At 54.7% G+C, this 24633-nt stretch overlaps 2 protein-coding genes across 3 annotated transcripts in view; one reads left to right on the forward strand and one right to left on the reverse strand.

The window, feature by feature from the left end:
* The window catches only part of CDH23 (cadherin related 23), a 195356-nt gene that overhangs the window by 16867 nt on the left and 153856 nt on the right, over window positions 1-24633 (reverse strand). Inside the window, exons 28-39 of the mRNA XM_027720948.2 lie at window positions 23429-23489; window positions 22409-22557; window positions 21228-21363; window positions 20644-21032; window positions 20450-20551; window positions 19905-19907; window positions 18752-18901; window positions 17883-18011; window positions 17644-17772; window positions 16488-16715; window positions 800-1021; window positions 598-717 (exon numbers count right to left, since the gene is read on the reverse strand). Of these exons, the coding sequence (XP_027576749.2) occupies window positions 598-717; window positions 800-1021; window positions 16488-16715; window positions 17644-17772; window positions 17883-18011; window positions 18752-18901; window positions 19905-19907; window positions 20450-20551; window positions 20644-21032; window positions 21228-21363; window positions 22409-22557; window positions 23429-23489 (1818 nt within the window). The remainder of the gene's footprint in view (window positions 1-597; window positions 718-799; window positions 1022-16487; window positions 16716-17643; window positions 17773-17882; window positions 18012-18751; window positions 18902-19904; window positions 19908-20449; window positions 20552-20643; window positions 21033-21227; window positions 21364-22408; window positions 22558-23428; window positions 23490-24633) is intronic.
* On the forward strand, window positions 2591-13101 carry VSIR (V-set immunoregulatory receptor). 2 transcript variants are annotated; one of them, XM_027720951.2, is made up of 7 exons: window positions 2591-2724; window positions 7380-7826; window positions 8530-8577; window positions 9896-10003; window positions 11456-11483; window positions 11904-12091; window positions 12370-13101. In XM_027720951.2, exons 1-7 carry the CDS (start codon window positions 2661-2663, stop codon window positions 12405-12407), a joined length of 921 nt encoding a protein of 306 aa, XP_027576752.1. In that variant the 5' UTR covers window positions 2591-2660; the 3' UTR covers window positions 12408-13101. The 2 variants fall into 2 exon arrangements, with proteins under 2 accessions (XP_027576752.1, XP_027576753.1); XM_027720952.2 differs by having other exon boundaries at window positions 11907-12091.

Below are 24633 nucleotides of genomic sequence, written 5' to 3' on the forward strand. Positions count from 1 at the left end.
ACCTGTCAAATTTTGGTTTTGGCCACAGAAATAATCAATTCCTGCAAAATATTTGCTTTGGAGCTGCTCGTTTGCCCTCCCCACTCTGAGCAGCGCACTAAGTTCAGGTCACCGTGGTCCAGGAAACAAAGGAAGAGCTATAGAGCAAAGTAACAAAAAAACAAAGTAGAAGATTTAAATACCCTCCTTAAAAGGAGTGAAAAGGGAGTTTTAAAAGCAGATAAGTAACCCGAGAAGATAAAGATGAAGCAGAAATTAATGCTATAGCAATGCTTTACTATCTGCTGTCCTTTCATGAGGAAGGACAAAGAAGACATCTAAAGAAAACATAATGCAACTTAAAAGGAGTTCCGGGGATTTCTCTATGTCTTTGCAGGGCCAAATATTCAGGTAAATTAACCCACAAGTGTCTCTTGTCCACGTCCCTGCTTTGAGATACCCATGAGGGAGCAGGGCAACAGCAACTGGGCAAACTGACCACATCTGGGAAAAGCGACTGGTGGCCACTGGGAAAGAGATGTGAAACTGCTCACACGAGAGGGAACTCCTTGACCCCAGAGAGGCGACGGTGTCGCAGCCCCGCCGGCAGCTCCTTACCGTGGCGGTCGATGTGAGCCGGCGCGAGACGGTGGGACACTGGTCGGTGGCGGTGACGATCAAGGTGTAGCGCCCATGGCTGATCTCATAGTCCAGCTCCTTCACCGTGCGGATCTCTCCCTGTAAGGAGAGGGGAGAGCAGCTGGGAGTGAAGGCAGCAGGACAGGGACGTGTCTGGAATGGGGCCGGCATCCTGACTGACCGTGGCATTGTCGATGTGGAAGGTACCCAAGATGTTGCCCTCGGTGATGGCGTATGCCACCGTGCCATTGGGTCCCTCATCCTGATCCAGGGCCTGCACGGTGACCAGGGTGGCGTTGAGCATGGAGGGACCTTCGTCGAGGGTCACCTCATACAGTTGCTGCCGGAAAGCAGGAGCATTGTCATTCTCATCCAGGACGGTGACATACACGGTGGTGGTGGCCTGTGGGACAGGGGACATCACGTTAAACACTGCGAAGGGATTTGCTGTGCAATCTCTGGAATTGGCTGGGAAAGGCTGGATCTGTCAAGGTCAATGACCAATGTGGGCTCAACCCTGCCAAGAGACACAAACTCAGTGCAGGGCTCAAAATGAAATGAGCCGTGGCTGCAGACGCACTTCCAGGTAATCGCTGGGTACAGAGATAAACATCCCAAGATTAAATCACACCCTTGTTCCCAAGCAAAGCACATCTCTGGAGAATCCTTCCCCTTTTCACACAGTTTACCGTTGCTGGCAATAACAGGTGATAACATTGCTTGTGGCAAAGGGAAAACCAGAGGCCAAACCCCTGCCTTTGGAGGAGACATGTGAGTCCTTGCCTTGGCTGTTACTAACAAGTGTGACAATGTCTATGGAAAATACCCGGAGACGATGCTGCCACGGCTCGGGGGAGGAACAAAACCAAGCATCTCAGACAACTAGACTGACCTCCCATGGTCCCACCATCTACCTGCTGACCACAACTTCAGGTGGACCCCACCCCGTTCCAGTTGTTCCTGGCCCTGCACAGGCACCTGGATGTTCTGACTGAAGGCTGTCTTCTGGGGGTGTCACCCCACCTGGGGATGGGGAGGTGACAAAGGCATGCACAGAGATGGGGTCTTGGGACAATAAACCATTCTCTTGGAGTCTCGACTTCATAGCTACAGCAAGATATTTCTTCCCGCCAGCCAAGAGTTACATTTTTGGCAAGGGCATCACAGCCGTGTTTGTTGTAAAAACCATAAAGCCACATGGTAATTAGCTACTTTTCTATTTCCTTGCACACTTTGAATTTAGAGGGGGCTAGAAGTAAAGTTTCCCGTGGTTTGCAAACCTCCCTGTGTTTTCAGGTTCCGCTTTCCAGGGAATACTGTTTGGAAATGAGGCAGCTCTCAACTGCAGCCAGAGATTTTGTTGATGCCTTTGGAATTTGAAGAGAAGCTCCAGGAGGAGTTATGTGTCAGATCACGGGGCTGCCTCACTATTCGAGGGCAGAATAAAGGTCTCTCACTGTGTAAAAGGGCTGAGGGTGGGAAGTTTTGCTCCCCTTCTTTTTTGGGAAAGCTCCTTCCCTTCTCTAAGCTGGCACTGCTCTGAGTTACCCTTCCCTGTACCTGCCTCCTACCCATCCCAAGGGGATTTCTGCCTGCTTAATCCTCACAAACACGAGAAAAGCAATAATTGCAAGTAAAGTAATTACAAGCCAGCCCCAAGGGATCAGCTCCTCCTGGAAAGGCGTGAGACCAACAGCCACAAGTCCCCCGGCACGGCCAGCATCCTCCTTAGCACCCCAAAAACATGCAAAGAGGGACTGGCTTGCTCTTAGCGATGCTGTAACGGGAAAAACCCAGCAAACGCCCCCTCTGCCCGAAGAGGTGGGGACAGCAGTGACACCCACCCGTGGGGTGCTCCCCCCGTCCTCCCGCCCGCCGCTCCCTGCAGCCTCTCACCTCCTGGGGGTGCTCGCCGTTCTCTCCATCCCTGCGCAATATCGCAATGAAATTTCCTGTGTGTGCAAGCCCGGCTGCCGCGGCGGGGCTGTTCAGAGCGTGCGGTGGCTCCGCAGAGGCCACCTCTGCCCGGCCACCCCGCTGCCATGGGGGTGACGTCCCCCCGAACTAGGCTGCTGCTGGCCGCGCTCTGCCTGTTCGCTTCCCACGGTAAGCTCCAGCTCGCTTGCCTCTCTCCTCCCTGCCCTGAGAAACTCTTCTCACTGGGGCACCGTGTTCGCCGGCCCGGGGCTGTGCCTCGGCACAAGGAATTTGGGGCGTTTAGGGGGTTATTTGCTTTCTTCCTCTGTGATTTTGGGGTGCGGGGGGGCTCAAGCCAGCGTTTCACATGATGCTGAGGTTGTGTCGGGGTAAAGGGGCCACAGGGGAGCTGCCGTTCTAAAACTCTGAGGCTGCTTTTTTCTTTCTTCCTCTGCTTTGATCTAACATGCGTGGAAGGAAAGCAGCCACCCCCTGTCCCCGCCAGCCCCCGCTGGGGACCCCGGGCTGGAAAAGCCACTCTGTTCCCCCACGTCACTTTTTCCTGCCACTGTGGGGGTCCCCGGCTGTGCCATGGTGAGAAGACCCTTCCGTCAGCCCTGGGGGAGCGGGGAGAGGGGATTTGTGCGAGCAGGGCCGGGATGCCCTCTCCGAGGATGCTCCGCTCTGCCGTAATTGCTCGGACGTGCCTAGCAGCTTCTCTGAATGGGCACCCAACCGTGGTCAGGATCACAGTGTGGTTGCCGAGCTCCCCTTCCCCGAGCGAGTGCTTCCCAGTGTTGGAAGCTCACTGGCTGCTTATCAGGGGGATGCTTTGGGAGGGATGGGGCTGCTCCATCCCTGACTCTGCAGCAGCCCTGGCAGGCAGCGTTTATGTTCGGGGCTCCGGGGCCAGGCAGTGACACAAGGGGCGGTGACAATTAAAACCCCAGATCGTCTGTGGACGAAGAGTCAAGAGAAGGAAGCTGGGAAGGACCGTGATCCCTCCCTGCCCTGCGCAGGCAGAGGACGAGAATCCTATCGGGCTTTGCTTCACCATCTTTCCCGGGACAGGAAAGTGACTGTCTCCAGGATTACTGCCAGCACATCCCCAGGAAGAAGAGATGCCCAAAGATGCCCCACTGCAACGGGGCTGGGAGGTCCCTTCTTCTCTCTCCTCTGGGACACCAAGGCTGGTGTGGATTGAACAACGCTTTGCTTCTCATCCAAGTCTCGGCATCAGGGAGTGATTCCCAGCATCTCTACAGGGATTTGAATAATTTCATTTATGCATCTGGGGTGCTGGGACTGAACCTCAGGCCTTCTGCAATGCAACAAGCTTGGATGTTGATGATCAACGTGAGCCTGGTGCCAGAGGAACCGAGCTTTGTGCAGCCACGCGCCTGCCAAAACTTTCCGAACCCCCACCTAATTTTACTGGGGCTTGATGGAGAAGTAGAGCCCTTGGAAACATCCAGTTTGGAGATGCTGGCAACAAGATAGATGGGGAAGGGGCTCCTCTCCACCTAAAGAATGGCAGCTGAGCTGGGCTTTCCAAAATCGCATCTCCGAGCTGTGCTGGCAGAGGAGCGAGGCAGGACCCCCCGGTGGGAGCAGCAGCTCCAGGCTGCTCTCCTGCCACTGCCTGGATGATGGGTGCCCCTGGAAAGCCATTTGGCTCCTCGGGGTGCAGGAGGTGAGGGCTGTTAACAGGGGCATCTTGGGCATCTTCAGTAAGTTTTTCCTTCTCTGCTGTAAGTACTTGTGCGGAGGTGTGGATGCCTCTGCACATCTCACCCAGCTGATAACTCTGAAGCACAATGACAGTACGGTGATGATGGGGTTTGGGGAACTTTGATGTGAGGCTGTTACAAAAGCTCCCAGAAGAGGGAATAAAGCCGTGTTCCTTGCTCCAGCGCTCCACTCTCTCTCCAGCAGCCCCTCCTCTGCAACAGGTGAGCCTCTCCAAAGGCTCCATCCCCTGTTCTGTACAGATCTTCTTGAAGTGGAAAGAGGCAGATTGAAGTGGAAATCACTCCTGTCAGGCACATGAGTGCAGATCAAACACCTGTTTGCCAGAGCAGGGGACCAAACTCAGGAGAAGCAGCCAGGAGAGGCTTTTGGTCACTGACCCAGAGTTTGGTGTGAAATTCCAATTTATTTAAGATGTTGGTTGGCAAAGAAACACAGGGCCCGGCACTTTCTCGCATTTCCTTCTGTCTGAAAGGAGATCTCCCAGGTTTCAAGCGAGGCGGTGATGGCAGCACCGGGGATGTACCCACGCTGCACTGGGCTCTGCACGGCACCAGTGCAACACCACTGCTTGGAGACAAAGATACTGAGGTGCCAAAGAGGAAGAGGGGCACTTCTGGCACCCACTTGAGACCTCCTCTGTCTTTACCAGATGGTGACAAGACAACAGCTCTAGCGCGGCCCTCAGTGGGTCCAGTCTCTCTCAGCTGGAGATGTGCAGAGACTGGCACCTGGCTTTATTCTGGCATTTGCCAGCAGCTCTGACTTCAAAGGGAATTGTTCAATCGGGGTGTGGATGGAGCCAAATTTAATCTCCTGGGCTTCTACCATGCTCAGAGCCCAAGATCCATGGGCTTTAGTATAGCGGCACCACCAGAAGCTGTTTCCTCTGGGCACCATCTGCTATCCAGCATGGCTTTAAAGCCTCATTACATCTTGGGGAGGTAACACCAACTTCCCTGGCGCTGCTGTGGGCTGCCAGCTGCTTTCTCCTACACTTCGTGGCTTTTGAGAGCCTTCCCCTGCTTGGGAGAATGAAGGGAGGTTGCTAATGCTGAAGGCTGAGCACACATAGTAACCTCTGCCCCTCCCCACTGCTGAAAGCGTGGGCTGTGCTGACTTTCCATCCAGACGGTTCCCATCAAGCTCCGGAGGTGGAAGCTGGACGGTTTAGTAAGACAGAGCTTTGCAAACTGTGTGGGGATGAGCGGGACAGCCTTACTCGAGGGCTGAGTGTGGAAAACAAAAGACTCCTGCAGATACTTTTGGAAGGTGTTGGAAGTGTGGCTTCCTTCAATAGAGCCCTGGCTTCCCTTCCTCTGGCTCCCGGGAGACCCCCGATGTGAATGGGGCACTTCCCGTTGCCGCAGGTATCACAAAACACATCTGAGGTGCCTTTTGTGCTCAGTGGGCTGGCAAGGAGGTGGGAGACCTGCTCTGCTGCCTGCCAAAACCCATCCAGCCCAGCCGTGCTTCCTGGCCCCAGCAGCACCTGAGGGTGAGGAGAAGTCAGGGCTTGAAAATAAGTCTGAACGAGGCAGCGTTGAGCTCGGGTCACACAAACCTGTGCCCCAGAGCGGCTCCAGGGATGTGCTGCTGCACGTGCTGTGGGGAGCAGGAAGCAATTAGCTGGAGAGGTCTGGCAAAGGTCACGCCATCCCTGGCTCCGTGGGGCTCCTTGGCACCCTGTGCTGCCGACCAGGGGAGTGTAATGAAGCAGATCTCCTTCCCAAACCCTCCCTCTCCCTGCAGAGCACCCTCGGGCAGGAACTTGGGGCTTTCATGGCTGTTCTTGCACCATCACCTAATAACCAGAAATAACCACGAGGGGTGGAAGGCAGCTTTTCGGTTTCACTCTCTCAGGCAGTGACACAGTGACCCTACCCAGAGGAAGAGGAGGATGCTTCTCTGGGTTGCCTAGTGATGGAGAGCCTCTGGCCCAGCTGGATGCCTGTGGGCAGGCCCAGCACACCGTGCCTGCGATCGACACCCACTCGATATAGCAAGCGAAAAACCTCAAAGCCAAACGGTGGCGGAGCTAATGGCACAACAGGATGTTACCAAAATGAAAAAAACATCTTGTCCTCGTACCATCTTCTCTGCTGCAAAGCAGCCCCAGGAACCTCCTCTCCACAGTAATTTAAAGTAAATAAGCCCAGAATCTGCTTTTTCTCCAGCTTTTGAAGTGACATTTGCCCTTCTGTTACAAAGTGGTGGCAGGGCCAGAGCACCAAAACCTCTCCTGTCTCTGCTCTTTCCTCTCCCCTCATGCACTTTCCCCTTCCCACCAGTGCCCTCCACCCACGTAGTGGGAAAGACCAGCGATGTTGTGGTGTGCCCCTCGCCCCTGCGCCTCTGCCAGGCCTCCCGCCCACATTCCAGAATATCCTTCTGAAAATTGTTTTCATTTTCAAGCAGCTCCTCACTGTCAGCGTCAGCCAGTTCCCCCTTCTCCTCCCCTGGGGCTGAAAAACAAGGAGGGTGGGACCTGGTCCCCACCTCATCTCAGGGGGCAGCCCCTCCTAGTTCTTTTCTGTTTACTTTTTCTCCTTTTATTTTTTTGCAGCTGGCTCAGCAGCACTTGTGTTTCCTCCTTCATGAGCCATAACCCTGCTGCCTCACCTCTTTTCCACATGCTTTGCCTCCCTTGCCCCACACCTCTGCCAGCTCTGATGGCCCCAGACGAGCTTCTGCCTCCCTGCTGCTGCCGCTTAACTGTATTTAAAGCATGTTTCTCCTCCAGAGTTTATTTCTATGGTAAAACTGTGCTCCCAGCCCTGCTGAGATGTTGCTACAGAATCCTGGAATGACTTGGGTTGGAAGGGACCTTGAAGACCATCTCGCTCCAACCCCCTGCCATGCGCAGGGACACCTTCCACTATCCCACATTACTCCAAGCCCTGTCCAATCTGGCCTGGGACACTTCCAGGGATGGGGCAGCCACAGTTTCTCTGGGCAACCTGTGCCAGGGCCTCACCACCCTCTGCCAGCAGTGGTGGTGGGGCTGCAGTGCTTGTCTGGGGAGGGATCCCCATTTTGCTACGAACTCGGGGTAAGGCTGGGGTCTGACTCCTTGCTGTGCCTTCTCCCCCCAGGAGGGCCAGCAGCTTTCCTGATCACCACCCCGTACTCGCTCTGCGTCTGCCCCGAGGGCCAGAACGTCACCCTGACCTGCCGGATCAGCGGCCCCCTCGCCGACCGCCATGACCTGCTCTACAAGACCTGGTACTTCAGCAGCAACGGTGACCAGAGCTGCTCCGACAAGAGGCACATCCGCAACGTCACCGAGAAGGAGCTGCACCACGACCTGGGCAGGCACCACGAGCCTGGGGGCAACAGCACCCAAAAATCCCCCCTCGAGCGGCACCACGGGGTGGAGTTTGTCCCCGACCACCACGGTGCCTTCCACATCGTGGTGATGAACCTGACGCTGCAGGACAGTGGGAATTACTGCTGTTACGCCGCGGAGCTGAGGCGGGAGCACGGCAAGCCCCACACCATGCAGGTTGCTCACGGCTTTGTGGAGCTGCAGATCCAGCAAGGTGAGGGAGCAAGGGGGGCCCCTGCCAGCTCTGCACCTGTGCCAGGGTGTATCAGGACTTGGGGGGGCCAAGAAGGGGTGGTGGGGGACACCAGGGTGCAGCATCAGGGCTGGGGAGGCAAGGAGTGAGAATGCTGGAAGCCCAAGCCATGTTGCAAGAGTCGAAGAGCAGCAGATGTTGAATGTTTGAATTAGGGCCAGAGAGCAATAGAACATTAAAACAAAATGAAAAAAATAATAACTCGAGAGGCTGGAATGCAGTAAAATCCATGGTACATAGTTTCACTGATCTTCTTCAACCTCTTTCTGGAAGAGAGGAAAACAAACCTCAACTTAAAAGGAGCTGGCTGGTGGTGCAAGCCCAAATGAGGGCTTGTAGATAACCTTGGGACACCAGCCCAGTGGGAGAGGCATGAGGGAGGGGAAGGCATCTCCTGCCCTTGATTTGCAGCATTAGGATAGATAGTTTCTCTTTTAGACCAAAAAAAAAAGAGGCTACATGGTCAGGGATGGGCCCCACTGCCACAGGGAAGAGGGGTCTTGCAGCAGGGATCTCTGCATAGGCTTCCCAGGATTAAACCCCTGCTTTGGGGGTGATATTAATATCAGGGGCAAAAAGGCAAGGACAGCCAGCAGTCTGGGAGTCCTGTGGGGCATGAGTGAATCTCCTGAGGTGTAACATGCTTTTCTGTTCTCTTCTGCAGGCAGAGGAGGGCTTCAAAACTGCACATTTCATACAGCCACCAGCAAAGGTACAGGGAAAAAAACCCTCTTTCCAATGTGCTGCTTGCCACCCCGGCCTGTGTTTTTCCCTAGGGATCGCTGGCTGCTGCAAACACCAGTGTCCACATGAAACCTCACTGTTGGGAGGGTGGTTTTCGATGCTGTCCCCACAGGGTGCATCTGACAGGCACGTCCTCAGGCTACGGAGAGCCTTCTTTAGCCCATCACCAGGATATGACTGTCCTGAAGCCCCTGGAGATCATTCACCCTGTGGTTCTAAAGCACCCAAGCCTGCCCCCCTCCTGCCCCAAAACACAATTAGGGCTTTGGCAGCTGCTGCCACAAGAAGGTGGGAAGTGACAGAAAGGTAAAGAGTTGCAGGAACCTCTTGCAACACCTCAAGCCTGTGCCACCTCTGCCTCGATCAGGGGAAACCCAAATCTTGCTTGAGCGCTCAGAAAACGTGAGGCTCCGCCAGTGCTGTGTCTAGACATGGAGATGCCCACACTTCACTGTGCAGGTGGTTTCTTGGTGGGTCGCTCTGTCTGCTCCCATTTGCTGGCTGCTAAATGGGCAGATTTGGCTAAAATGCTCTGAGGCACTGTTGGGGCCAGCCCAGACAAGGGAAACAGCCCCCCTGCTTCCCACAAGTAGTGCTTCCTGTTCCAAACCCTTAGTCTCAGGTGTTGGGACACCCTGTCCTGCCAGGCAAAAAAAGGGGAAAAATGCCCCCCACTAAAACACAGACACAAGGAGTAGGAAGCTGCTTCCTCAGACGGATGCACAGGAGAAGAGGGTTTGAGCTGAACCTGCCTGTGGTTTAGGCAGCCCTCAGCCCCACCAGGAGCCATCCACAGGACCCTGATGGCCACAGATGTGCCCACAGGTTGCCAGCCTTTCTGTGAGCCTCCATGGGTAAGGTTCTCCAGGGGCACGTTTGTTAATGAGACCGGGTTAACGAGCCCTTTGATGCCCGAGCACTGTGAGGCTGCCCGTGGGTTGGAGCCAGCGCTCTGAAATTGCTGGGGGCCTTTATCAGGGCTTCTCTCCTCATATCTGGAAGACCAAAGAAGGGCCTTGGGGTGTCCTCCAGCAGTGAAGGACTTTGGTCAAGGTCCTAAAACGACGCCTCAGAGCTTATCTGCACAGCTGTCAATGCATCCCAGCGCAAATCCCGCGTGTGTGGGAGCCGCACTGCATCAGGTGTGGGGCAGCGTGGGATGGCCCCACGCTGCACTTGGGCATCTTAAAGGTCTCTTACAACCTAAACAGTTCTGTGATTCTGGCTTGAGGAAGCCGAGGACATGGCAGGTGAGCCCTCTCCATGTCTGCCCTCTTCTGTCACAGACATCACGGCTGCTGCACTGGCCACGGGCGCCTGCATCGTGGGCATCCTCTGCCTGCCCCTCATCCTGCTCCTCATTTACAAACAGAGACAAGCCGCCACCAACAGACGTAAGTACCAGGGACACCCCTCTCATCTCCTGGGTTGCATCAGGGTGGCAAGGATGAGATGGGATGTGCCCCACTGGGATCAGCTGGTTTGGCTGCTCCGAGTCCCATGGGCACAGCGTAAAGTGGCCCAGTGACAGGTCCCTGCCAGGTGTCTCCCGCAGAGCTGTCTGGGAAGGGCCAGGCATGCCTGAAGGCTGCTGGTGAGGAGTGTGGGATAGGAGGAGACCCTGGGAGCATGCTGGGGGCTCTGAGACTGCAAAGATGCACCCTGCAGAGCCCTTTCCTCCACATCCACTGTAGGAGCTGTCTCATTTACTCATTCCTCCCTCCATCACACACCCGAAGTAGAAGCTTTGCCTTCCAAGCAACTGAAAAAGCATTCTTTGCACTTTTTCTCCCCCTCCTTTTTAAAAAGACCCCTGATATGTCTATGGTAACAGGACTGCAGCAAGCCAGGTCTCCCCTCCGCTGCCCCAGCCCTGGAATACCAGGCAGTGCTGAGGCATAGCTGGCTGCCAGGTCCTGCCCGTGCTTGGCTCCCAGAGATTTCGGTAATTAAGCGGAAAGGGGCACCACCTAAACTGGCAGAGGCATTTCATCAGCCCTTGGGCAAGCGGGGCCCTGTGGTTTTCCTCACCCAGCTTGGTGGGCGGCTCTGTGGCTCTGAGCAAACCCTTTGGAGAAGTGGTTTCTGCAGCAGGCGTGGGCACGATGCCAGCCACAAGACTGGGAACTGGGCTTTTGACATCCACCCCCTTCATGCACCCATTTAGCTGTGGCTGGGGTGCACCTCCCACCTCCCTGTTGCAAAGCATCACCTGGATGCTATTTCACCCTGGAGGGAAGGCAAAATTCAGGGGGATTTGATTCTCAAGTATGATGGGCCGGGTTATTTCCACACAGCACTTTTCTTTGGCACAGTTTGGGCCAAAACTTGAGCAGCTTGGCTCGAGATGATCTTTGTGCAGGCATCCAGCACAGCCCAGAAACACGGGCTGTGGGATCTGCTGCCACAAAGGGGATGAGGTAATACACAACAGAGTGCTGTCCAGCCAAACACAGGGACTGCCAAACGCCAAGTGGTGTTTTGCAGAGCCCCAGGAGGGTGTCACAGGTGGGTGGTGGGTGCACCTGGGCACGAGCAGGGACAGGCTGCAGCCCAGGCACCCCAGCTGCATCTCTCTTCACCCCATGCCTGCAAAAGTGTCTCTTCCCTTTCTCTGGTGCCTGCGGTTTCAATCTGGGAGGAAGCTGGGTTGGGGAGTAAACAAGGTGGGAGGGATGCAGAGGAGGGTTGGGAGCAAAGTAGACAGCTAAAGGGGGGGGGGGATAGAGGAAGGCAGAGGAATTGGAGGTGAACGAGACAGCAGAACACAGCACTGGCAGTGGGTCTGGGTCCGACACTGGGCCTTATGCTGCCAGCACTCACCCCAACCACTTTGTCTTTGGCAGGTGCCCATGAGCTCGTCAGGATGGACAGGTAAGGAAACTCATCCCCTCACCTCCTCACACCCCCTCTGCCTGCATCCCAGGCCCCACAAGGGTCTTGTCCTGTCCTCCTTTCCCTTGAAGCCAGCAGGTATCCTCAGCCCAGCAGAGAGAAAGGGATGCTGATGGCACCCACGCTCTGAGTCCTGTCCCTTTCTGGGAAGCCACTGTTTCTCTTCCCTCTCTCCAAGTGGGAAGTGCCTCCTTTCTTTTTGCCTGCGCCTAGGGCATGCATCTCCCTACACCCCAGGAGAGCCAAGAAACCACTTCAGCAAAGCTTTCCCCCCTGCACCGGGCTCCCCACTTGCTCTCAGCTGAGGTGCCACCCCCTGAACCTGCCTGGCTGTTCCAAAACCCTGGGGACAAAAAAGGCTCCTGAAATAAACACGCACATCCCTGTCCTCTCCCACAGCAGCGCCCAGGGCATTGAGAACCCCGTGTTCGAGGAGGTGCCGTCGGCGAGCGCGGAGCCGCGGCCCCGGCCCCAGCTCTCCTACATGGCCAGCCGGCTGCCTTCCGAGTCCGGCCGGCACCTGCTCTCGGAGCCCAGCACCCCCCTGTCCCCCCCTGGCCCCGGGGAATGCTTCTTCCCAACGCTGGGTGAGTGATGCTGAGCCCCCTTGGAGACCACTACAGGAGAGGAGGGAAGGAAAGGGGAGGGGGGGGAGGGAGTGAAGGGGAAAGGAGGGAGTGAAGGGGAAAGGAGGGAGTGAAGGGGTGTTAAATACCAGCTGCGAACTTTGTGTTATGTGGGACATCAAGCCCTATGGCTTAGAAGATGGGAAGGACCCAAACCCTCTGTTTTCCATGCAAAAGCAGAGTTTGGCCGCTCCCTTCAGCTGCAAGCTGGACTAACATCCCTGGTCTGCCCTTTCCAGATCCAGTTCCTGACTCACCGAATTCTCTGAAAGCCTAAAGACCCCCGAGGAAACCACATCCTGCAGACCATGCCATGCTCGTCCAGCCGAGACCCCCGAGAGGGTGGCAGGGCCAGGGGCAGCAAACCCTTAAGATCTGAAGCTGTGTGCAGGATCCCTGCCCTTGTCTCCCATCCTGCCTCTGCCCTGGGACTGGAAGTGAACCCCTCTTGTCCGGAGTTTGATTTTTAGCTACCTGTTTCCATGGAGAAGAGCATGGCTTTGTACTGCTCACATTTTATGTACTAGCTGAAAATTGAGGATGTGGGAATGGAAGGATGTCCCATACCTGGAAACTTCCCTGAGGATTTAATTTATTGCCAGGGTTTTAAGATCTGCAACATCAACATGTTCCTGCATCCTTGACTGAACATCCTCTCTGGGAGTGGATGGTAAAGTACTTTATCCAGCATGAAACCAAACAGGGTCACCAGCCAACCCTGTACTACCTTTTTCTCTGCAAAACAGGAAGGGGAGAGGCTCCCTGCTGCCACTGGAGCCCTCCTTCCCTGCCAGCCTTTTGAGATGGCCATGGACTTAGGATGCTGCCGCCTTTTCAGCTGGACACATGCCAGGAGGAGCCTTATTTCTGCTGCAGTTTTATCCTTGTCTTGGGATCAGGGGAATTTATCTCTCTGTTTGTTTCATTATCAGTGCTGATTAAAAGGAAAAAAAGGATGTTTATTGTTTTCATTTGTTTGGTTGTTTTTTTTTTCAAATGCCTATCAATTAGAAAGTTCATCTGGAGGATGTTGGAGGATGTTCCCGTGATGTGGCTGAGAGCCTGGGTGGAGAGTGGAGGCATAGGAATGCAACAGGCAGTGGGAAATGCCATGGATGGATTTCCCTGAGCCTCCTGGGGCCAGCATGGCCAGAGCAACCAGCCCTGGGGCCACTGTGAGAGGACACTGTGATGCCCTGGGGGTTGTACAGGTGCCCTCTCTTCATCTGAACCCAGCAATGCTTATTCAAAAGTGGCCGTGGGTCAGGCTCCAGAGTGAGACTCAGCTCTGACAAGGAGATAAAAGGTTGTGGTAGACACTGTTTCTCCAAGAGTGTGTTTGGTTTTGGGTTTTTTTTCCTCTCTTGCTTCTGTTTTTGTTGTAAAGTGGGTAAAAAAATCACCACGAGACAAACAAAAACATTAGTCATATCAAAACAGTGTCAGACCCAAGCAGTAGCTGTACCAGGCAGCGTGCCAGGGCAGAGCATCCCCGGCAGCACCCCAATTCCCACACTACGGGCTGGAGGAAACAGTGTTTGCTTCTGGAATGGGCTTGGGGACACACTGAGCTGCTGCAGGATGTGATTAAACCAGCATTGGTTTCAGCAAGAGCAACTTCAAGATGGTTCAGGGATGAAGGAGAAGGCTGCACCCCCCACCCCCCCCATACCTCGGATGTAACTTCCTGAGCACAGGACTGGGGCTTTATTGCCACCCACGGCTCAGTCCCTTACCACCTCTGCTGGGGAAACTTTCCCAGTGCCTCCGGCGCTTCCCTCTCCCTTCCCTCTCCCTGTCCCAGCAGCTGCAGCTGGAAAGGCACTCCAGGATTCTGACTGCCCCCGGGCCCTAACCGCTTTGAAACCCTCTCCAAGTCCCTCTGGTTGCTAACGAATGCATTGTTTGATGACAGAATAAAGCTTTGTCGGAAACAGGTTTTGCTCTGTGCAGCAGGAATCTCATTTTTCGGGATATGCAGTGCTGCAGGCAAAGGTGAGCTGAGCAGCCATGCTCTGCCAGAAGCACTGGTGTGGCATGTTGGGGCACTGAGTGGCATCAGGGACCGTTTCCCACCTGGAAAACTTGCCAGAAGGAAAACTAAAGACTTCTAGAAAGAAGAAATGATGGTTGCAGGTGGTTCCTGCAATTCCCACAGACACCAAGACCTTCCAGTTGTAGCTCACCTGCTTGGGAAGGTTTTCTTCCCTGCAATGCTTTTTGGGGTAAACATTTTCCTTTAATTACCAGCATTTTATCCTTTTGTCCCTGCATTTCCAGCTCCCAAGAGCATCTTCTTGGCTAGTCTACGCTCCATTGCTGTTCTAGGTATCCCAGATCATCGTGGGACTTCCAAGTCCTCTCCCAGCTCTGTCCTCTCTGCCTCTCCTCACTCAGAAGGCCAAATCTCAAAGCACATGGACAAATTACAAACAATTTTCCCCTTTTGTGCACTGTTGCATCAGCCTGGACCTACTTGTGAAACCATAATTTCTGGCAGCCAACAAACCCCTGACAGACATCATTTCACCACCCAGGCGTGAGGCCAGCAGGCCCCAAGCGACACGCCGGACTGCCTTTCACAAGACCTAAGTGTCCTCAAGCTCTGAAACAGGCCAAAACTCTTCTCCCCACGCAGGAATCGGGTCACTGGGTGCTTTGTTTCACTTCAGCATGGTGGGATTTGGATTGTCAGTGTTGGCATAACTTGTGCCAGTGACGTGGTGGTCACACAGCAGAACCCCCGAGGACACGCAGGGTTGTTGGGACCCCACTTCTGCAGCGGGAAGCGACAAGTTGTGCCACTTGTCCTCTCTGGCACTGGGAAGGCAAGAGGGCATTGCCATGGCAATGGGATTTTCCGGCTCGGCACAGGGCGTTCCTCAGCACGGCACCATCAGTGATGTTCCCACAGTGTCGAGGTGATGGTGACAAGGAGGAGCTGGTGGTATTGGGGTGATGGGGACAAGGAGGAGCTGGTGTAATTGGGTGCTGCAGTGACCAGAAGCTGCCTTCCCTCACCCTGGGGGGAAGAGACTTACCTAGATTTAACCCTCAGTGGCAACACAGCTTATGGAAAAGATGGTGATGTAGAAGCAGGAGTGTGAACTACCCAGGAGGGAGGAGCTGAGAGTGCAAAGCCTGAAGTGAGAATCACAGCCACAGTTTGCACTGCTGGCTGTAACCTGTTTCCTGAAAGTGTATTGCAGTCAGAGCTCTGTTGGGAGAGCAGAGAGATGGTGAGAGATAGCAGGTGGAGGGGTGGGGGGGAAAGGATGGCAGTGTCATGCAGGGTGTCAGCCTATCTCACCATTTGGGCTTCTTTGTGCTCACTCACCTCCCTGCAGAGACTTGGGGTTAGAAGGGCTGGAAAATGCTCCCGACAGTATTTGCTCTTTTGACTCTGTCACGCCAGAATCCTCCTTAGAGGCACAAATAATGAACAGAGGAAGACAGTCACCTCCCCAGACCACAGGATGATGGATGGGGTCTTGTATCAGCCCCAAACATGTGCTCAGACCCTGCTCACCGTGGGCAGGACACTCTGGATGGCAGCAACATGACTAATGAGCTCCTCAAATCTCACAAGGTGTGGACTACAATGGCTAAAGTGGTAATTAATCACAGAATTCTATAATGGTTTGAATGAAAGGGACCTTAAAGTTCACCCAGTTCCACCCCCTGCCACAGACAGGGACACCTTCCACTAGCCCAGGTTGCTCCAAGCCCTTGAACACTTCCAGGGATGGGGCAGCCACAGCTTCTCTGGGCAACCTGTGCCAGGGCCTCCCCACCCTCACAGGAAAGAAATTTCTTACTGATATGTCATCTAACCCTGCCCTCTGTCCGTTTGAAGCCAATGCCCCTTGTCCTGTCACTCCAGGCCCTTGTCAAATTTACCAGAGTTCTTCTCACTCACAAGGACCTCAGCAGGCACACGTCAGCCCACAGTGAATTGAACCACGGTCCAGCTGCTGCTCCAGCCACTTCCAGTGCTGAGATGGGTGGACAACATCTGGAGACCTTCCAGACTCAGCCCACAGAGAGCCTGTGAGCAGGACAACTCCTGCAGCTGCCAGCACGCTTTCCCATCAGGGTGCTCGTGACATTTTTGGCGTTTAGAGATGGGAGACAGAGCTCAATGAACGACTACATGAGAGAATCCTGCAGGGCCAGGCACCAAATGATGCCCTGAGCCAAATCTGTGCACAGGAGATTTGGACCCCGAGTCGCACCCCAGAACATCATAGCCTGTGCCTTTTCCACTCTTCCACGCTCGGTGTTTCAGTACTGAGCTTGCTCCCACAGTGCTGCCCAGCCCCATCTTCCCCCCGGAAGGCCCATTCTGGTGGCTCACCGACAGGGAGGGGTTGCCCTCGTCCTCGACAGTGACCACGAGGCTGTAGAAGCTCTGCCGCTCGCGGTCGGGCGGGGAGGGGCGGGTGGCGATCTCGCCGGTGACGCGGTCCATGCGGAACGTCAGGTCCTCATTCCCATGGGTGATGTAGTAGGACAGGACACTGTTGAGGCCGATGTCCCGGTCGGTGGCACGTACCTGGGCCACCGCTGTGCCACCGCCGACGTTCTGCAGGGCGAGACGCCGGGGTGAGCCGCAGAGATATGCAACATTAGCCTCATCACATATACAACAGCTGATTAATAACACAATTCCAATATACAGAGAGGGGTTTTCCAGGCACTGAGGTGCTTGAGGCCCAGACTTGCTGCCCCAACACCCAGCAGCTCAGCAGAAAGTTGCACATTAGGTCTTATCTAGTCTGGCACAGCCTGGAAGGGCATAAAACCCACGGTGTGTGCAGAGGTGAAGGCTGTGTAATGGACTCGGAGCTCGGCTAATTATTTTTGGATAGTCCCATTATGGAGGAAATCAAAACAGAAATTCTGTTCTTCAACCAGCTCTGAACACGTATTAAATAGATAAGAAAACCCTAACAGGGCAATAACCTTAATGTGAAGCTATAAATCATGAGCAGCAGTTCCTCACAGCTAAGTGGCACTGGCTATTACTCACATTTCATTTTTCATCACCAAATTGAGAATCCCCCCCTCCAGTCCAGGAATTAAACTGTCAGGAAATAAGTTGTCTTTCCTCATGCCTGATTGTGTTTTATTGCTTCATTATCTAGCCCTTGCCAAGCTGCTTCCTGAAAGCCATTCCTATTCTGCACTGTGCTGCCTTTTGTGTCACTTCAGCGGCATTTCCATGGGTGTGTAGCAACTTCTTCTTCCGGCTGGTCCCTCCAGCCTCACAGGCTTAAGTTGCCTGCAGAGCTTTTTCCTAGCCCAGAACTAGGAGTCCATCACCAGTGAGGGCTTTCAAGGGGTCACCAACCCTTAGATCACCCAAGGTGAGGACAGCAACAGGTCACCAATCCTTAAATGACCCAAGGTGAGGTTTGCAAGGGCTCACCTACCCTGAAATCACCCAAGGTGGTGAGATGCATTTCCCCTTGGGAGGGTGGAAGAAGAGAGGAGCAGGGCTGGGTGCTCACCTCGCTCACGCTCACGTTGTAGCCGAAGGGGCTGTCAATGACAGGGGGGTTGTCGTTGATATCAAGGATGTTCACTCGCAGGGTGTGCTCCTTCCTCCGGGGAGGCACACCGCCATCCGATGCTTGGATCTGCAGGTGGGGGTGGATTTTCAAAAAAAATGCTATTTTGAAGCTCACAGCTCCAAGAAAACAGCCTCGCTGCTCAAACCAGAAGAAGCCTAGGGAGGTTTGGTACTCACCCGTAAGGTGTAGTGATCCAGCAGCTCCCGGTCCAGTGGCCGTGCCACAAACACCTCACCATAGGTGTTGTTGGTGGTACGGATCTCAAAAGCCCGGCCAATGTTCCCTGATGTCAGCGAGAAAGTCACCTGGAAACATCACAGGGAAAGAAAGACAGGGCAAGCAAAGTGATGCTGTGAGGAGGAGAGAAAAGGGACCCTACAAAAACAAACCCAGCATCAACTCAAGAAGTCTTTGAGCTTTTTTAGAGGGTCCAATGAACTGGGATCCACAGGTGTGCTGGCTTACTGCAGCCAACCCATAGCACCCGTCTGACCCCGCAGCTCCTACGCTGTCAGCAATTTTTGTCATTGGGGGTGACGGGGCCTCATTAATGCCTGTCTGTGTGGTAATGAAAATAACAAATGTCAGCGAGCTTCCTGTTCAGCCTGCCAAGGACTTCACTGCTGGCTCCCATGGCTGGAGAGACCACAGCTGGTTTTCAGATTGCTGGGCTCCTTTCAACACGTGTCCTGCAGAGCTCTTTGCCCCAGAGCCCAGGGACAATGTTTTTCCTTTTGCGCTGCAGGTCCTGACTGGGGAAACTGCACAAACCCCACAAAAACTGCTGGCATCAATGATCAGAGTTTGCTGTCACAGGGATGCAGAGGGGAAGGGGTGGGAAGATGCTGGTGGAGGTATTTCTGTGTCAGTGAAACAGTACCACAGCCTCATAGGCAGCTTCACGACTGCTGTGCCAGCCTCACTGTAGAATATCCTGAGTTGGAAGGGATCCACAAGGATCATCGAGTCCAGCTCCTGGCCGTGCACAGGAAAACGCCAGGAATCACACCATGTGCCCAAGAGCTTTGTCCAAACGTGTCCCTACCTGCCCGTTCCTGCCTGCATCTGGATCTCGGGCCAGGACCACGGCCACCCTCCTGCCGACGGCGCTGTCCTCGGCCACGCTGACGGACGAGTCCGAGGTGATGTCAAACTGGGGGCTGTTGTCATTCTCATCCAGGACTGTGATAGTCACCTGTGGGCATGCACAGGGCTCAGGTGGGGCACAGACAGGAGCTGGCCCCCTGCTCACCTGTCACCCTGACACCTTGGCACATCCTCAACCCACCACGGAATGACACAGCTATTTGAGCCCAGGGGCTGAAGTTACATCCCTGCCTGCAGAGGAGGAGGAGGAGGGATGCTTGGAGGCTGGAGAAACAGCAAAAGGCTGCTGCAGCTCTCAAGTGGTAGTTTGTTCTGTGGAGCATCCTTTGCTTTTTATCCTCCAAATAGCTGGGCACAGAGAAGCTCAGGCTGCTGCAGGGTGACCCTTTCCTGCTAAGCTTTTCACAAGCAGTGATTTCATCCGTGCTCACAGCATCAGGGTCAGGCAGGGTTGGCTTTGAAGTTCAACAGGCACAAGGAAGGCAGAGCTGAGCACGTTTAAATCAACCAGGGCAAGCTGGGTGTAGAGGAGACCTGAGTTCCCTCCTGGGAAAAGACACCTGAGCACAAGATGCTTGGAGGGGACCTGGCTACCTCGGCCACAATTAGCCAGAGGAAATGCTCTCATCGAGTTTGTAATCAAAGTGCTGCAAGGGGACACAGAAATGAGAGAGGAAGAGCCTTTCTGTTCCTGGGGATTTATTTATGGGTGCCCCAAGCTCCCAGGTGCAGCCAGGCTGAATAGGACAACATCCCGGGAGGAAGCCGGGAGTGAGTTGTGCGCCTTGGGGTGATTCAGTTATTGTTGCTGCCGAATTAAAAACAGAGAGCCAGGAGCAGGGAGAGCTCATTCGGCCACCAGGACGGATCCGGCAGCTGCTGTCCCAAGTGGAGGATCAGGGCACTGCGATTCCGCTCGCAGCAGCAGGATGGCTCACAGGAGCTGCACCACGTCCTGGGGGATGTCAGGGAGGCTGGTGCTGGTGGAACGGGGATGGATACGTCCACCCTGATCCCTCCCCGCAGCTCAGTGTGGAGTTTGGAATGGATTCTGGTCCCCAGGGTGATGACAGCACGACGGACATGCTTACCTTCTGTTGGAGGAGAGCAGAGGGGGAAACAGAGAACACAAAGAATGAGGAGTTAGTGGGGGATGAGGAGGTGTGGGTTAACCCTGCATCCCACCACAGCAGTGTCAGGAGCCACAGGTACCCCTCCGCAGTGATTCAGGGGCTCCTCTGCTGGTGCATCTTTTTGTTTTTTTTCTAGATAAGGTTGGCAGATTTGTCCCTCGCCCTGGGAGAGATCCAGACAAGGGCAGGGCAGTGTGTGGAGAGCACAGCTGCTGGGACCTGTGGGCTGGCCCTGCACCGGATGTGCCTCCTGCCCTGACAGAGAAATGCAAATCACCCCCTGCTCAGCTGCCAAATATAACCCTGTTAAACACAAACCACGAAGTGTTTCAAGGCCCCTAAATTTACCTCCCTTGAAACTGTTTTAGCTGGTTTCCCCCCAGATCAAGGTTTCCAGGCCCTGAAAACTGGAGTGGGGAGGACATGCTGTCCCATGCTAGAGGAAGAGGAAGGTGATCTGAGCTTGACAGAGGATGGTGGGGAGGTGAGGAGATGCTACTCACCACCGTGGAGTCAATCTTTGGTCCTCCATCATCAGCCACCACTGTCAAGGTGTAGAAATCCCCTTTCTCTCGATCCACCTGGCCTTTGACCGTGATCACACCCTGCCAAGGATGAAAAACAGTTGTGTTGGCCACCAACATCAACATTCATGGTGCACAGCCAAGCCAGGAGGGACCACGCTGTGGCTACTTACAGTGATCCCATTGATTTTGAAGAGGGAGAGCGCTTGGGTGTTGGTGTTGGGGTCAAACTTGTAGGTGATCTGGTTGAGGTTGTCGATGGAGCGAGCCTGGACCCGGAGCACCTCGGAGCCCAGGGGGATGTTCTCCATGATCACAGCCTCGTAGCTGCTGTTGGAGAACTGCACGGCCTCATCCAGCTCGTTCTGCAGGCTGACGTACACGCTGCAGAAGGCCTGGTTGTTGGGGGGCGCTTGGTCCGTGGCAGAGACATTCATCAGGTAGCTGGTTTTGGTCTCGTAGTCCAGGTACTCTATCGTCGTGATGAGGCCCGTGCTCTCATCAATCTCAAACTTCCCTTCTGCGCCCGACACGATTTTGTAGTTCACCAGACCACCGTTCCCTGGGGAGGGAGCAGGAACCATGGAGCTGGCTGGACCAAGCACCCTGAAGAGGCGAGCGCCACCGGTGCCAATCCTCACCACGGAGCAGAGCCCATCCCATGTGTGGATCTCATGCCAGCCATGCCGGGATCCATGCAGTGGCTGATTTCACCGCTCCCCCCCACACTGGGTGTGTCTCACCCCCACCTGCCTACCTGTGTCCCGGTCGGTGGCCCGGACCACCGCCACGGAGGTGCCAATCCCGGCCGTCTCCCGCAGCCCCAGGCGGTTGTACTGGCGCTGGGTGAACACCGGCACCTCGTCATTGACGTCCTCCACGTACACGATCACCTGTGGAACCCCCCGGAGAGCCCACGGGTGAGCAGGGCAAGCTTGTGAGCCCTCACCCAGCTTACACCGGTGAGGGGAAAATACGTCCTTCGTGGTGTTTGTGGAGAAACATTTCAGGGTGTTCAAGGCCGGGCTGGATGGGGCATGGAGGAACCTGGTCTAGCGGAAGATGTCCCTGACCATGGGGAGGGGAGGGTTGGAATGAGAAGAGCTTTAAGGTCCCTTCCAACCCTAACCATTCTAGGATTCTATGATAATCTCTTCTATAAACACCACGTGATGGAGAGTGAACACAAACGGTTTAACATCACAAATTTAAACAAGCCCTGTGGTTGGAGTGACTCAGTCCTTCCCTGGTGGGAGGGAGGTACACTGGGTACATCAATTCCTCTGTCCTTTGGGATCCCCTGCTCATAACCTTGGAGACCCCACAACACAGAAATGCTGGTGACTCGGTGGGAAATTTTGCTCAAAGTTCAGCAGGTCGAGATGCTGTTTCCCCAGGGAACCTGTTTTCTCCTCCTGGTTTTCTGCCTGCTGCTGGTGCTGTTGGCATGTCACACTCGGCCAGAGCCCATCCCACCACTGAGTCTAAAAATAGATGCAACTGGAGGACTGGGTCGGTGGGAACCATGGGAAGCTGGTGTGTCACAGCTGAAGATTATCACCACTGGGTCCTGGATTATTTAAATAGATGCCTGGCCAGGAGACACAGTTTTCAACAGGCTAAGGCCCAGCTTTTCCTCCCGGCAGCAGACCTGCATCTCACCGGGCAAGCAGGTGAGACAGAGACTCCCTCTGACAGTGATTGCAGCCCACTTAGCAGCCTCATTGTGCCAAAATGTCACAGGAAAAAAGAAAAAAAACCCCAAAAACCCCTTAACAAGATCTTCTCCACCCACGGGCAGCCCTCGGAGACTTTCCGTCAGCATTTCCATGTCAGCTCTCTCTAATTTCCTGCACAACTGCCAGGGCTGGAAAGCATCCTAAATATTTTGCACAGACTCCCCTGCTGTCCAGCCCTTGGAGGCTGTGAGGTGCTTACCCGCACGGAGCTCCTCATGGGTCCCTGCTCCGTGTTGTAGGCCTCCACCTCCAGGACGTGAGAGGAGTTCTGCTCCCGGTCCAGGTGCCGCACACCGCGCATCACCAGCCCGGTGCTGGGGTTGATGCGGAAGTGGTTGTGCTCGTTTCCTGGCAGGGGGAGAAAAAACGAGAGGGATGTTGCCCACTGCCCTTACATCCATCCTGGTGACACACTGAGCCCTCCCCAAGGGGCTATTCTAGAAGAAGATTACTGAGCACAACCCCAGACCCACCACTTCCTGCTACATCAGGCTCAGCTACATCAGGGTTTGGCCCTGGGACAAGCCAGGAGGAGCTACAGAATCTCATCAAATAAGAACAACATGGATCTGTTGGGGTGAGTCCAGAGGAGGCCATGAAGACGCTCCAGGGTCTGGAGTACCTCTGCTAAGGAGCCAGGCTGAGAGAGCTGGGGGTGTTCAGCCTGGAGAAGAGAAGGCTCTGGGAAGACATTAGAGCCCCTTCCAGTGCCTAGAGGGGCTCCAAGAGAGCTGGAGAGGGACTTTGATGAAGGGTCTGAAGGGACAGGACAAGAGGGAATGGCTTCCCACTGCCAGAGGGCAGAGTTAGATGGGATATTGGGAAGAAATTCTTCCCTGTGAGGGTGGGGAGGCCCTGGCACAGGTTGCCCAGAGAAGCTGTGGCTGCCCCATCCCAGGCCAGGTTGGATGGGGCTTGGAGCAACCTGGGCTAGTGGAAGGTGTCCCTGCTTATGTCAGGGAATTGGAATGAGGTGGTCCTTAAGGTTCCTTCCTACCCAAACCATTCTGCAATTCTAGGATTCTATCTATTGTCCATCCTCGACAAATCATCCCCCAGCAATTAACACTAGTGCTGGAATTACGCTTAGGGGTGGGGGAAATGTTTCTGTGGGCTGCAACGTGCAAAAGGACGGAGAGTACAACCTCCTGAGGCTGCACATGTGGTTGCCAGAGCCTGGTACAAACCCACCGATGCACAAGGGGGCACTTGGACTTACCCTTGACAATCCGGTACCAAACTCTCCCATTAATGCCTTCATCCGCGTCTGTGGCCTTCACCTTCATGAGACAAGAAAAGCAGCGAAGGTGAAGGGCAGAGAAACTCAGACTGTGACAGGTCCCCCCACCCTGCCGAGGCTGGACATCCTGCTCCTTCACCTGAGCCAGGGAGCTTATCAGCTGCAAAGTAAAGTAAGTTATCCTCCCCTCATCATCAGACAGCAGGGATAGTGGGCTTGGGTTTGCTGCTGGATGGATTGAAGTGGGAGCTGAGCTTGAGGACTGTGCCATGAAGCCCAGGGGTCTGTGCACTGGTGGAGGTGCCTCCATGGATCCTGCCCTGCACACCAATGCTTGTCCCAGTGGCAATGCCATTGGGATGGGGTATTGCTGGGATGATTTGAGCTGGGCAGGGAGAGCTGCTCCCACATCAGGTGGGCACATAGCCCACAGCATCCCAGCGAGTCACCCAAGCAGCAGCATATGTAAAACCTGCCAAGAGAAACATGAATGCAACCAGCCTAGAGCATGCTGGTGCTCAGGCTGAGCCCTCATGAGCCCCTGGGCAGTGGTGGGAGCACCCCTTAGCTGTGATGCACTGCACAGTCCCGGCATGCACTGAATAACCATTTGTCTGTCCTGGGAAACCCAAGGCATGGGTCCCCTCCGGTGTCACTGAACAAGACTGCAGTGCTTTCCCTAAAAACCCAGCCAGCAGCCACCTCCGGCAGCTGGGAAGCGGGACCTGGTGGGGAACAGCAGGACGGGGCTCACGACCCAGCTGGCACTGAGCTGCTGCATCTTCTCTCTGCAAACCCAACTTCCCACAGAGCATCCAAAGCTCGACCGCAGCGTGGCTGCATGGAAATCACCACAGTGAGGACACAGGGAATGCCTTGGCCTTTATCCTCCTCCTATTTCCCTCTGCAAGGCATCTTCTGCCACATCTTTTCCCTATAATGTTACCCAGCAGTTTTGTTTTCCCAGGCAGGTGGGGGTTTGCACCCAGACTGGCGCTGGAGAGAGGAAGTGTGGCTGCAAAGGATGTATGTGCAGTGGGAATGGTGAGGGCTTCCACCACCAGCCCCACAACACTTGCAGGAGTCAAGAGATGCTCTTCTGAAATGTGTCTGTGAGATGCTTTGAACTGCTCTTGCTCCCTTCCACCAAAACACCCTGAGTCAGCAGAAGTCTTGGAAAATAC

Source organism: Pipra filicauda, unplaced genomic scaffold, assembly GCF_003945595.2.
Source record: "Pipra filicauda isolate LSUMZ 115617 unplaced genomic scaffold, ASM394559v2 scaffold246_size1145428_pilon, whole genome shotgun sequence".
NCBI lineage: Eukaryota > Metazoa > Chordata > Aves > Passeriformes > Pipridae > Pipra > Pipra filicauda.